The sequence below is a fragment of the Anopheles gambiae genome, chromosome 2, assembly GCF_943734735.2.
Source record: "Anopheles gambiae chromosome 2, idAnoGambNW_F1_1, whole genome shotgun sequence".
NCBI lineage: Eukaryota > Metazoa > Arthropoda > Insecta > Diptera > Culicidae > Anopheles > Anopheles gambiae.
Genome location: NC_064601.1, coordinates 44,600,160 through 44,615,265, shown reverse-complemented (window position 1 = coordinate 44,615,265; position 15,106 = coordinate 44,600,160). Strand labels below are relative to the sequence as shown.

Here is a 15,106-nt window from a genome sequence, read left to right as displayed (position 1 = left end):
ACGACAACGACGATGTGATGGGACATTTATTTATCCACCCTCGGTCCCTTTTTTGCACCTTCTTTTCCCCGCACTAGTACAGCGCGCGGCTACAATAGCCGGCGAAGGGAGAGAACACAACAGCAGCAAACACCATCCGGCTTAATGGCGTGGTAACCGGGAACAAAAGACTTTTAACGATATTAAACGGGATGGCTGCTGGTTTGTATGCAGGAGGGTTCCTGGGGTATTTCTTTTCGCACTCGCCGGACGAGCGCTGCTTGAAGGGAAAATCGATGAGCAGTACCGTTACGCCAAGCGAAACATCTTGTTTCACGTTTAACCGCGCTGGTGGCGGTCCCTATGATTTTACATTCCACTCGATGTCGCACAGATGTTAAGTGAGTCTAATGTAGTAATGGGAATGATGGGTGGACAATTACACCATACAGGGTAAATGTATCGATGTTGTTTTTGTGTGCGAGTCTGGGTGTGTCTAAAAGTGAGAAATATTTCTCACCAGGATAACCGGGTTATGATATGTGTTATGATTGTTTACACAGTTTTTCCTTTTACTTTACAAAGGTTTTTCCTTTTTAATTTTACTATTTTTTTTTAATTTAAAACACCTGTGTGTGGAAATTCATCTCCTAATGCACCCATTTTTTTTTAAATGTAATATGTTCAAACTATACTAAGCAATAGGGCAAAGCCGTCAGTCCTGAATAAAAAAAATGTTCTAACTATACGATAATTGCCCTCAAAATCTAGACCGATTTGCAATCTAGACCGCCGTAAATGTGTAAGTTTATACATATTATAAAATGTATTAGTAAAGTACCAATAAATTTAACATTTGTATTTAAGACATCTATGTGTTTTATATACCGCTACTACAATATGCCATGAAAATACACATGGTAACACCACACATGATCATTGTTTTTAGGTATATAAGCCTTAAAATACACGACCGCTGAAAGTATATTTACGGCTAAAGTACATACTCAATATTCATACTCCAATTATGGTACTGTGAAGCTATGAACCGTTCAGTGTTTCGTCCAATCTAAATTACAGGTTAAAGCATTTGTTCAATCAACCAGCTTAATTTCAAAAAAAAAAAAAAAAAACAAAACCAAATTATAATTTCTTATTTTTCAGAAATATTGAACCTTAGATGAAACGATGATTGTGCCAAACAGTTCTTTACGACATCGAAAGGGTTGCAATAACCGTAAGCCACTGAATGAAGCATTCAGTATACGACCCCCTTTGATTTTGGTGATAATATTATTCTAAACTATATTTTGAAACCGGTTTGATGAATTGTTTTTGATGAAATAATGAAACGAATGTAGATAGAAGATTGATAAGAGCTCATACAAAAAAGAAAGCTATTCCAATGAGCTTACAAATGCTTTTTTGTAGTTCTTATAAACGAAACCTTATTTTTCTTCTTTATGTCTCCGGAAAGTTCAAAGGATGCGTATCACTAACACACACATTGCGACAGGATTAATTCGCTTTTATCAACATGTATTACTTCACTCTCCTGGGGAGGACCGATGATGCTACATAACTGTGTGCCGTGTCTTCTGCTTCATTGAATTAGGTGAAACCTGTATTAGAACGATCTAGATGGATATAATACCGGAGCGCATGTATGTGTGTATGTTTTTTTGTATCCGTCCTTTGAAAAACATTTCCCCGGCTCACGGCTCCTCGTCCTTTTGCGAGCGAGCAACGGCAACGACCTCTTGCACACCAGCCAGTAATGAACGATTCCGGTTTGCTTAAACCGTCAGTCGGTGGTAGACAATTCGACTAAACGAGCTCGAAACGACCAACCGAACCAAATCCTATTACGTTGCCCTGGGAAATTAGATCAGCAGCATGCGACCGTGTTTTCGTATCATCTTCATCGCCGCTACCGGCACAGCTCTCGCGCATCCCAGGAAGCAGATTGATTAATGCTAGCAACACGATAGCATAGTGATGTTAGCGCCAACGGCTTTAAGGAAATCGTTCACTGCGTTTCCGCTTTCTTTATGAGTGTGTGTTTGTGACTAAATATGAGACCTGCGGCGAAGCCACGATGCTACCGTTTAAAGCAAAGTCTACGAAATCGGTACTGTCGATTAAACCAAACGCCAGGTCGGCGTCCCCTGCTCCAGTGTGCTCCACCCGACGACAGTTATTGAATGATTTCAAATATTTACCGTACAATCGATACGATGCCAATTGCCGCCGAGGTTTGGATTACGAGGTCAGCCATTTTGTAGACAGGGAGTCAAAGGGAGGATGCAGCAGACGGCGGCTTGGGGAGAAGGATCATATCATTGTAGGCTGGTGGAAAATCTATTCCCAGTGCGTAGGCTTTTGCAAAGATGTGACGCTCGGAAGGGTAGTAATCCTCAACTGAAGCCGTGGGCAAACGGAATGCATAATGGAAAATCGGATAAATCAATAAACTTGACTCCCTACACTCGGGTGGCACTTGAGCTGTCTGATAAACGTCAACGGCCGTTCGGTTGTGCAAAGCAACATTGCGTTTCCTATTGACTGGTGTAGTATTTCATCGATTTTACGCCCGTCTCGGAGCATTGAAGGTTGTAGTACTGTGTGGGTTAAGCAATTAAGATGCTCCTAGCATGAGAAATCTGGTGGAATTTACTGTTGCTCATAAGTATGGTTAAGGCAATCTGGGAACTTGCTAGTTTTGTTGATGTGAAAAAGAAAGAAAAGTCGAACTTGCCACCGAAAAATACAAATATTTAAACCCACTTTTCCGGATAGCAGATAGATCTAGGCCCGGAAAAGCGCTATTCCGTTGCACGTTTCCTTTTAAAATTTCCATGGACTACAAAACATATAAAGCTTGCTACAACCGATTTTAGAGCACCATAACAATCTCGGGAAAATGGGGATGTTTCCCCCTTAATAGATCGAGGTTGATAAATATGAGAAATCTCCAAAAAAGGACACGTGCCACACGAGTAAGGGATCATTATTTTTCCGTTTTTTGCTTACAAATGGTAAAGAAAACGGAAAGCAAAGAAAGAAAAAGGGATGACAAGAACATTTTCTTTCTCGGAAGCAATAAGAAGGCGACGAAATGATACAGGGATACGTTTCGCATTTTCACCCACCAATCATCCTCGCACCCCCAACACTCTGGCACCCCTCCACAGATTATTCGGGTATCGAGGAAAAATGGGTTTTCTAACTGGCGAGGGTTGTGTATCGCCCTTTTTCCCCCGTTCAAACAGGGCAAATGGTAAAAATATGATGTGCGCCCGGCGTCACACCGAACTAATAATGTTTAATGAACTTCTTTCCGGCCTGCCGCACAGCGCTGGGGAGGAGCACAGAGCGGAAAGTGGATGATTATTATCGATATAATCTGCGACGTTCTGGGTGCCCGATTCGACATTTATTCGGAAGCGGTGAGCTCATTACGGCCACCATAATATAATGGGACTGGGGGATGTGCATAAGACACGGATTCGGAAAGGATTTGTCCCTGCTGCTGGTGTTCGATCGGGGGCTGCAGGTTGCTGAATCGAGCCGATACTATCTGTCTCTGTGTCAGTCAGCATTCCTTTTTCGGTTTTGGGTTGAACCGGTGCGGAATGGTGAAACGGATGAGAGTATGTCGTTTAGGAAGCAGATAAAAACGATGTAACAAAGGTTATGTTAAAAGAAAGTTTAAATGGAGATAAGTAATAACAAATAAACAGGAAAAAATAATGGTTTTTAATTGATGGTATAATATTCTCTGGGATTGCAATAAGTATGTTGAAACTTGCTTGAAATGGCTTAGAAAATATTCAATTCAAAATTGTACAAACATTACAAGCTAAATGCAATCCCATCAGCTTCATGCGGTGCCAAGTGCGCTCATCTGACTCATAGTAATACGTAAAATAAAACATTTAATTAACAAGTTGCTACAAAATCTTGATGCAGCGCTCTCAATTCTGCACCTTTAGCACATCAACGTCGCGTTTGAATAATTTTCCCGTCCGGGCGTACACTTGCCTACTTCCGTACACAGAGGTAGAAAAACTCCTGGAAACTTTTTATCCCACGCAAGTGCAGTTTTGCTGCCGGCCTCATTACAGAATTCACTTTTCCGCTTAATTTGTCCCCGTAGTGGCAGCAACAGTAGACGGCTGCACAATGCACAGTTATGGAGAGGTCTCATATTTCACTGTCTCGTATTGCATTCTCGGTATTCTAATGAGAGTGATACGTACGCTGGTACGCTAGTGTACGTCCTCTTTGCATCGTCTGTCTGTTCTCTTCTCCGAGCTGCATGTCCTCCCATTCGTAAAACGAGCCGCAAAAGTTTTCATTCCGTCCGCACAGCTCGGGGTGGACACTGGGTAGGAAGCTCTTGTATCCTTTTTCCAGAAATTGCTCGGTACGCTTGCACAATCATAAACTTAGTGCATTATGACGCAGCAGGAGAAAGTGCGGCAAAATGGAAGCAAGAAAAAATAAAGTGAAACGGGAACAAAAGCGCGAAGGATAGGAAACATTTTTTGCATATCGTGATTCTACTACCGTGGCTTTTAGTGTAAGCTTTCATACGCGATGGAGCAGCTGGAGTTAAATTATGGAGCATTAAGGGGAAAAAATATGATACAGACGAAGATGTTCAATATTACTGCAAGGTGTACGTTCGCCGCAACACTCAGCGAGTATTTAAAGGATTAGGAAGCATACATAGTATGACTAAAGCTTGCGAATGGCAGTAATCTAATTGCTTCTAAGCTCTATCAATACTCGTATTGAGAAGCTAGTTAAACACAATTTAATGTGAAATACTTGTGCAACACATGGCAATGTGCAATACTTGTGCAACGTTCTTGGTCTAATGCAGTTATTCTAAAGAACGTGCTCTTAAAACGATCTGGAAGATAACTATTCCATTAGGCCGAATAATTCAAACTACGTACTATATTCATAGCCCAAACCATGCAACCACTGTGTGTGTATGTTCCAATTTGTTACGGGCACAACACAGATCCGGCCCGTAAAGTATCTCCCAGGCACATGGAGGGTTTTTGCTTTTTATGATTTATGACTTAATTTTGCGAGCAACACGTGTCTCGCGTCGGCGTTGGTTGCTTTTCCGACGATTCCTCCTTTGATAGTACGCCCTCGGTCCGGGGATCTGGGATGTTATGGTAACCATCGATATGGTTATTATGAAAGCCTTATCGACAACGCGCGGTACAGGGCATCTTTTGAACGATACATTTCGGGGAAGAAACTGTTCGCTGCCTAGTTATGAATGTTTGGGGAGTTGAAAAATCGTAACCCTCTACATTAGCTTCATCCTATCCATCGAATACGAACACTCGGAGGGGAATTTTGAGTGTGAAAGTGGGAACAAATTGTATGGCTCTTACAGTTGGACTGCAGCGGAGAGGGCGAGAGGTAAATGGTATGATCTGTTAATTATGTACGCTTAATGTTGAACAAATCGGTCTCAGATGTGGTGTTTAGATACAAACATTTGGAATGGAATGGAAGCAGCCAATCAACGGACGGAAATCAATATTTTATCTGTATTAATGACTTTTCAGCTGATTGTTTTTTATTTATTTTTGTAATATTTAAAACATAATTTAGATTTTCACGTTCATGTCAAAGTGAGTGCTTCTTAACACATAGCGTAGTTTATTGTTGAGTCAGCAGTTTAAAAAACGTTTCTGATTATTAAAACTCTTTGTCCCTTTTTTTATTTAGGACTATGAAGACAATAACAAAAACATATCCAGTGTTTGTTACGGAAGCTTCGATTACAAGATGATTCTTTACTAAAACCTATCTAATAATTATTTGACTTTTACTTTTCTAGGTTTGCGTTTACTCAGCGACGTTTGTTGCGATACTCTACTAAGATCATTCTAGATGCAATAGCATTACAGAGTCAGAGTTGGTGACCCATCATAGGTAGTACGACTTGAAAACTATGAAATGGGATCAACCCTGACTCATAAACGGTTAAAGAAGCTTAACTATTCAAGCTCCTCTAAAACCATCCTTAGCTAGCAGTCCTGATAACATCCCGGGAGTAGTAGTTACTTCCTGCATTAAAGCTTTGACATCACCACTCACTGTCATGTTCAACAACTCGCTTCAATCTGGGTGTTTCCCAGCTCTTTGGAAAAAATCCTGGATTTTTCCGGTATATAAAAAAGGAGAAAGATCCTCAATTTGCAACTATAGATCTATTTCTATGCTATGTGCAGTCATTAAATTGTTTGAGTTATTGATTCATAAGCACCTATTGCTAGGCACTATTTGCCATTTAACACCACTACTACATGGGTTTATACCAGGTCGTTCTACGGTAACAAACTTAGTGCAGTTTCTACATTACTGTTTTGAGAAGCCAGATAAAGGGATGCAAGTTGATACAATCTATACTGATTTTAACTCTGCATTTGATTGTGTTAATATTCAAACGTTAATCGCTAAACTTTCAAAGCTTGGCTTTCACTCAGGATTAATTAGGTGGCTTGATTCCTACTTGGTGCATCGCCCTGTACGAGTTAAAATAGGAGACAATTTTTCCGAAGCATTTAGTCGACCATCAGGCGTGCCTCAGGGGAGTATTTTTGAGCAATTATTATTTAATTTATTCATTAACAAATGCGAAACGAATACAAAATTATTTAATTTATTTATTAATGACTGAGTGTACTGTGCTTCTTTATGCTGACGATTTAAAAATGTATTACCCAGTAAGATATCTCCTAGTGACTGTCAACATTTACAAAACTTTCTTTCTACCTTTTATGCGCGGTGTCATGTAAATTGTTTGTCCATCAATGTAAGTAAATGTATTGTTATTTCATTCACTCGTTCTAGTACTCCATAAAGTTCACATATTGTATTTCTGCCAAGCCTCTAACACAATCTGAGACAGTAAAGAAGTTAGGCGTCTTACTTGACAATAAACTTTGTTTGGACTAACATGTTGGTTCGGTAATAACCAAGGCTAATAGGATGCTAGGAAATATTTTAAGAACAAGCAGAATGTTCCACGATCCACTGTGCTTAAATTATCTGTATTGTTGTTTTGTACGACCAATAATTGAGTATGCGTCAGTAGCTTGGTTCCCTGCACAAATAACTAGAATTGACAGGTTAGAAAAAAATCACGTATTGCGATAAAACGGCTTCCGTGGAGAAACACTGATAGTATTCCACCGTATAAAACTCGCTGTCAGCTTTTAGGTTTGGAAACATTAGAGAACCAAACACTAGTTTCTCAGTGCATGTTTGTTTTCAAAGTACTGACTGGTCACATAGATACACCTCAATTATTGTCTCTTGTCAATTTGTACGTCCCAATAAGAAATTTAAGAAAAAGACAATTTTTATACATTGACCATGGTTTTCGCTTGTATTGTGCTAGGGATCCTTTATTTTTGATGTTCATAACGTTTAATGACTACTCGAGTGTAATTGACTTGTTCTTTTATGTTACCAAATGTTTGCGACGCTTAAAAGAACATATAGCACTAGATCATAGGAACGTTTAGTATTAGGTCCCTTAGTATTTAAGTGAAGTATGTAGGCCACGGAGGCCAGATACTTTATCAAGAAATAAATAAAAACAAAGATCTTCACTAGACAAGCTAAATATGGTCCTTAAGAGCTTTTAGTTAGCTCGTTTAAATTAGATTTAATTTAATTCAAGTCAATACATATTATTCTTGATTTAATACTCGAACATTGAAACAATTTGACAATGGTATGTAAATGAAGCTTTATAAACTAAATTTTAACGTCTATATGTAATCAAGACTGTTCGCTATTATCCGCTACCTCACATTGTGTATTGTTGTATGTCCAGCTTTTCTTAAGCACTTTTAATAATGCAACTAAAAACACAAGCACACAGGACACAAATAAAAACGAACAGCTTCTTGTGTCGTCTGGTTGGCACAGTATCAAACTGACCACCTATTTCTCGACCAAACTGGTTTAGGTTGACCTACGTAACCCTTGTTTTGGCTGCCATCGCCACAGGTTAAAGGTGTTCACATTTGACCAGTGCTCGAAATATGTATCAATACCGTACAAGAATTGCACACAGAAGAAACAAAAAACACGCGTTACGCAACAGAAACTCTCCAACAGACGGGGAAGCAGTTTCTTCACAAACCATAGTTGCTTTCAGTCTTTTAAATTTATAGATAAAAAAGCATCGTGTTATGGTGAGAAAGCGTAAGAGTGGGAAAAATAATAAACCGAAAGAGCAAAGTTTACGGAAGTAGTCTTTATGCGCCATGCTCGAGTTTGTACCTTCGTTGGGCTGAGTAAGCCAACCGTCTAAAGTCAATTGACGTACAGGCGACGAACCCACCGATGGGTTGATCGACATACTTTTGCCGCTCTTGACGCGATCGACTTTCACCACGTTTTGTTGTGGTTTGCAATTAACCGAGGTAGACTGGTGGAGCAATGAACACGAGCTCGCTCGCTTCGTACGGCTTGCGATAGAACAACAACTGCATCGGTTCATGGGAAGCATGGGAAGAAATGGAACGGGAGAGAAAGGTATCACACACTCACCACTTTCCACTCCGCTTACGTAATGCAGTTTTGCAATAGCGGGACAGGGAGGATGGGTGCGTCTGGCAGAAGGCGGCGCGAGAAAACAAGTTTACTTTCGTTTGGCTTCGAAGCACCGGGGCAAGACTGCTAGCTACGAGAGCTGTTGATACTGACTATCGTATGTTCCGTTCAAGCGAGAGTTCAAATTGATAGTTTCAGGTTATCGGTAGTTACGCATGGTTGATTCGCTCTAGAAGTTGGGACTCGGAGCTCAGAACATTGTTACGCATTATGTTAAGAACAGTAAATTCAGCTTGTTCCGGTGAAGTTGCTACCAGCGAAGCTTTGTTGCATTTCATGAATTGTGTGTTTATTTCATTTCATTTTTATGGGATTGGGATTTGACTCTAACATGATTTCTCTCTAGCTCAAAACCACGCATACAATTTACAAGATGAATGAAGGTAATTCTTTTGCCTTGTTCGAGCTGTTTGCGCTTCTTGCAAGAGACATAAAGTGAAAGGCATTCAAACGTCCTCTCCGGCACTAGAGATGGAGTGATTGACGCAACCGCTAAAAATCGCTGCCAAGACGGTTTTGTGTCAGTTGAGAGACAATTTTTAAAGGAGGATTCGCCTAGCAAGGGGTGCAGGTGTACGAAAATATGTTTGCTTGGAGGGGATAACTTCAAGGTAGACGGATAAGCAACACGAGAGCATTGATGATGGCTTTAGCTCAGCGGTCTAGTGAAAGCCTTGTGGTTTAGATTGAGCACTTTAACCTTTTCCATAAAAAATAAATTTATATTGAATAGTTGCAAAAAGGCAAACTCATCGACTGTTGAATCTATAAAGCGAACTGTACAATCATTCAGAATGAGTATAAATATAACAAGATTCATCTGCTCTAAGCAAACTCATTGCCAGCTTGGGAAGGTAGTGTCACTTAAGAGTAGGGCTCTAAACTTGACTACGAGTTGGTATTAAAATTTATAGCCACTTTATGCAAGCACTAGCCCCTCGTACAAGCCATGGGTTTGAGGGTTTGTAATAAAAGCCTTTGTTGCTTTGTGTGTTAATTCGGTGTGTGTATGTGTGTGTGCCTTGAAGTAAGCGAAGGGGATACCAATTCCATTCAAAAAAGTAAGCAAAAAACGTAGAATTCTTGTACCAAGATGATGTAGAACCTTTTGCCTTTCTGTCTCGTGTCTAGTGTCCTTCACGCAGGCAGTTTGTACCACCGTTGGCCCTATTCAACACAACACTGAGCCCAACCGCACACAGACGGCGGTCTGTGGGTCTCTGAACATTTGGCCCTATTGTTTAGTGTCTTTTGTGCGCTAAATTATGCTCCCATCACGTGGAAGAGCGAGTTTGCTCAGGCTTGATTAATGCTGTTGAAACGTCGTATCGTACATTAAAACCCTATCAAGCGTTACCGCACCGGGGCAAAATTGCATAATTGTAGCTTGTAGCTTCTTACGTGACGCGGGAACGACGGCGTAGGGTCAGTGCGTTGTGCATGAACCATTGCTTCTATGCCAAGTTCATATTGTTGAACAAAATACCACACAAAACAAAGTATTTTACTGTCCATAACGTTTTCAAACATTAAACCGCATTTACATTTTAACACATCGTTTATGACTTCATGACATTTTTGTAATATAGCGTGAAAAAGAGCTCTTATCTTGTTGTATTTGTTCCATCTTAATATCATTAACATTTTATACGCCGAAGCACCTGACAAAGAAATGCCCTCCACATAGTTTTGAACATGTCTCTTCAGCTCCTTGAGCATGCTAGATCGTAGGCTACATTCTAAGAAATAAAGCATCCCTAGACATCTTGACCCCGAAAAAGGTAGGAATGAAAAGTGCACAGTTAATCGACTTACCTTCTACGGTGTGTAACAGCACCAACACTAGTCCTACGAGAAGCGACGTATCCCTGGCGCGCGACCCTGACCATGGCCAATGCCTGTGCGATGCATTGTTGCTCACCACTCCCCTCCTTCGACCTGGTAATACTTCCATTTCGCCATCCTCCATCATCTCCTCCTCCTCCTCCTCCACCGACCAAAAGCACCGGGAGGACAATCGTGGAGTCCTTGCGTTTGGTGGCGGCCCTAGCGCCTGCTCCATACGATTCTGACCACAACTACCACTCTCACCGTCGCTCACTTGGATGCGTTCACTTGCGGCGACAGGATCCTCCCCGGCCCGCCGTTGACGGCGCGGTTTTTCGCGACCCAAAATGGCCGCCATCATTCGTTCCGGATCGTTCTCCGGTTCGTCCCGCGCTCGACCGACCGTACTGAGCGGGAGGGGGGCCACAGTTGGGTTCGGGAGTGCTGCAGGATTGTACTGCTCTGCTTTTACACGCGACTGCTTCACTTTTCCAAAATGGCGGTCAACAGCACATGACGCTGGGAGAGTAAGCTCGGCGGGCGAACAAGTTCACTTACTCCGGACGAATGTTCTCGATGGCTGAAGGATGCGAGTTGCGTGCACTTGTGAAACCGCAGAAACCAAGATAGAAGAAACAAATAAACGCAAAATGTATCCAACTAAACGAAAGAAAAATGGACAAACAAAAAATAAACAATTACTTCACTAGCTTGAAATCAATACAGGGTTAGGTTAAATTGTACACCCATTTCTCTTCATTGAACAAACTAATTCACTGCTCCACATCATCCCGGCGATAATGACGATTGTATGCGTTGCTATTTGTGCGGCTGTTCGCAAGCAAATCTTCGATGTTAATCGTTGTGTCGTTGCGACATCGAAACGGTGATTCTGTTCACACTTTCATGGAATATTTTCTTCAAGCTTTTGCGTTTGCACGATTGCACTTTTGCGCGAGTTGGACGCGATAGAAGCAAAGTTCTGTTTTCCAAAACTCACAGCCAGAAAACTTTGCACACCGCATGCTATGATGCACTTTCACTGGGTCGTTCTATATGACCCGCCTGATGGTTGGTTAAACTGGTTGAACCGCACCCACTAGTCATACATTTTTTGCATAGAGGAGGGTAGGAAAATTAAGTTCAAAATAAATTGGAAAAACGCAAAACAAATATAAAACATAAACGAAACCAAATCAAACGGATACAAACTGAACCAAAGCGTTCGCGTGCAGCGTAAAATCGTTTTAACTTCACTATATCAGCATCATGACAAACGTTTCTGCACTTTCCGAGATCAGCACTGAAAGAACTGAGTTGCGGTGGCTGCCTGTCCTGTCCTCGCGGGTTCTGCAGGTGATACTGATGGTGCCGGTGAAGGAGGAGTGGTCGCTGGCCGTCCAAAGACACAGGCACAGGTGTACGGCGTTGCTATGGTCGGAGATGTGTTTTATCCAGCATTGTAGTAATCCCGGTAACAAATCCCGGAAAATCTAAGCACACATACAAACACAATGTTTGCCTACTCCCTTTTTTGAGAAATTCGGGAGTAAATTGAAAGCCTATGTGGCATACCAAAAATGGCAGAAAGCTTGGGCAAGCTTTTTTTTTAAATCGCAGCACACGCAAAAAACGCACACACTCACAGAGTCACACACAATGCACACGTGTTTGATGGATGGGAGGGGAGCAGTGTGTGGGAGTTGGGGGGGCGCTTTAAACTTTTGTACAACCCGAACTAACCAAATCGAAAAAAAAACTTCTGCACCACTGCAAGAAGGAGTACGCTTTGCTGAGGAGGCTCTGCTGGTGCCGCGTGTGTCCGTTCGCCAGGGATTTTCGTCTCGGACTGGGGTAGTAGTGTTTGCGTTCGCGCACAGCAAGCCGCCGCGCCGGAATCCGTGACACGACGACTACGACGACGATGACGACGACCGCAACCATGGGCCAGGGGGGAGCACGAGATGCAAAAAAGAAAAAAAAACAACTCCCATTTGCTCCCCTTCCAAGCGAAAGGTGTGCTTCGGATGGTTTCGATCTCTCGCATGCTCCATTCACCGGTGCGAGCCGCCGAAAGGGAAAGCCGAATCGTTCGCTTTCCTTCACTCTACACGCTCGTGGTTACTCTCTTTCTCTCCGTCCCATTCGTATCGTGCCAAGATGGGGGAGCTTTTGAAAGGGTGGCCCATCGTGGGGTAGGGTGGACTGTAAAAGAGGAGGACGGAAGAGCTTCCGACAGGGGCGGAGTGTCTGGGGAAGGGATTGGATGAATGGGACATGCGTACTGCGAAGAATGGTTAGTGTGCGTGCCCATCGTGGGGAGCAAGCAACCAGCGTGCTGTGTTGGCTGTTGCGTGCCGGGGAGCCGCACATTTCTCACGGCAGCCATCTTCGGCTCACTTTCGATAGGACGTTCATGTGGATGTGTGCGTCTGTTTTCAGGACGGGAAAAAGGATGCTTATGCGATTGGTTACATCCATTTACACTAGCGGACAATTCGTTGTTTACAGTGTATACGATACCAGGGTATTCTTAAACTTGGTTTTGTAAAGAAATAATTAAATGTTTACAAATTATACCTATGCCAACGGTAGAAATAGAAGAAGATAGGAATGCAAATGTATTGTTTTTTTAATTTCAAACACCTTTTTTCGAATATAATTAAAATCGATATAGAAAGTATAAACAAAATTAGCTATGAAAAATCATAAAATTAATATTCCCTTAAGATCATTCATTTGAAGGAACTTTGAAGGCATTACACGAATCAATATGGACAATAATTTGGGTTAGATTTTTCTTCTGTTAAATTTAGTTTGAATTTTAATTAGGATAATTTTGATGAATAATTTCATCTTCACCTGTTATAATTCGGTACCAAACTGTACGGCATTCGATCTCTCTCTTTCCGTTGAATCGCGTCAAAATTGTTGATTCTCGCATGGTTCGGATGTTTTGTGAGAAATCATTGGAGAGCAGGCAAAACAAAAAAGACCAAACATTGAAAGTGAATCCACACGCTGTTACGCGCATTTTCTACACACTTGCGAACAGACATCCGAACAGTTCACTTCGTGGAATGTGTTGTAGTGGATTTTGCTACACGATCTCTGCTCAGGTGGTGGTATTTTATTTTCAACCTTAAAAGCCAAATAAAGCCTTAAACAATGCCCTCATCGCTGTGAGTGATATTTCCGCTAAAGGTTAATTAATAATTCAGTTTTCTAAATGTTATCATCATCGCGAGCTCGGTCGCCATCGCCATCATTCTACTGACTGGTTCGTAAAATGGTTTCATTCAAACCATTTTTGCGATGTCGTGAGAGAACCATAAACCTGGGGAATGGTAGTACGCATGTCGGGGTATGTCTCTACATTCCCAAGCCCAGTCGATGTGGAGAAATGTGTGTTGTTGGGGAGATTGTTATGTTTTTTTTTGGAGATTGTACCTGTGCCGTTTTAGACGAAAACAAGCACGTTAATGCAGTCGTTTGTAGTGGTTTCGAATGAGCGAATAATTTATTCACTCTATTTTTATCTTTATGCTGTGTGTTCAGAGGCAACGGAATGTTGTGACAAAAAGTGTATTGAAATTTATTTCCAATTTGTCATCAGCTCCTTCTGTCGACTGAAACCATTCGGTGCATGCGCACAAGAACGGGAAGCCATTGAACTTTTAATCATAGAATACCGAAACATTTGTTAATAAATCACCATAATTTGTCTTTTTTCTGAATTTTATTATTACTGTTAATTTTGTGTCGATAATTTTACAATTCCTTGGTAAACTTTCAAACAAATAATCCTTCCGAACAATTGCTTCAGGGCGGTTTTCCTACACACCACCGTTGAAGTCACCGGCCGGTCGGTCAGTTGCTGCGAGAGAATAAACGGTTTAATGAGAGTGAGAGTTCCATGGAGCGATACTACAGGTTTGATTCAACGGCTATTTGAAGCTGCAAGCACGCACAATTCGGTGTGCGATAGTTATGCAATGGGATTCAGCAACGTGGTCAGTATCCATATGCGACCCACATTACAAATCAATAGGAGACCGCACATGGAAAAAATGCAACCACCAAAGAAACAGTTATGTAACACCAGAAGTGGATGTTTGAGTAGCGGAATTATATTTGTAGTTGTTTATTTAAAGGTCCCAAAAGTGTGTCCGTATTGATATCGAATGAAAAAAAAAAAAACAGGATCTGATCTACCAGGCTCACAAGATGCAAATATTTATAATTATTTTTATATGTATCCACTTGACAAAAATGTATTGATTAATATGTGTCTTTGTTTATAAGCGTCACAAAATGAAGAACAAAAAAAATCATTGATTATGTTCGAATTTGGCTGACGAACAGTCTGTCTTTGAAAGATTTTAGCGAGATTTTAAAGTCGAATAGTGTATAAACCTCATGCAACGATCTTCACATGGAGGTCCAGATTCAAGCACTGGTCTTACGATGCTGCAGTAGATAGCCTTAAGACACATGGGGTATTTACAGGATTTTTCAGGGGTACTCATAGACGTGGGACACTTTCTTGACACTATCTTAAGGGAAATTAACTTCATTTGTTGGGAATAGGACGCTATAGCACCCACTTAGACACATCCAATAGGAACTTCTA

The 15,106-nt window shown here is 41.4% G+C and overlaps 1 protein-coding gene across 1 annotated transcript in view; it reads right to left on the bottom strand.

Annotated features, from left to right (window-relative positions):
* Positions 1–12,346, bottom strand: part of LOC1269475 (protein Skeletor, isoforms B/C) — a 37,974-nt gene extending 25,628 nt beyond the window's left edge. Inside the window, exon 1 of the mRNA XM_061649727.1 lies at positions 10,462–12,346. Within this exon, the coding sequence (XP_061505711.1) occupies positions 10,462–10,834 (373 nt within the window). The 5' untranslated portion in view covers positions 10,835–12,346. The remainder of the gene's footprint in view (positions 1–10,461) is intronic.
* Between the last annotated feature and the right edge of the window lie 2,760 nt (positions 12,347–15,106).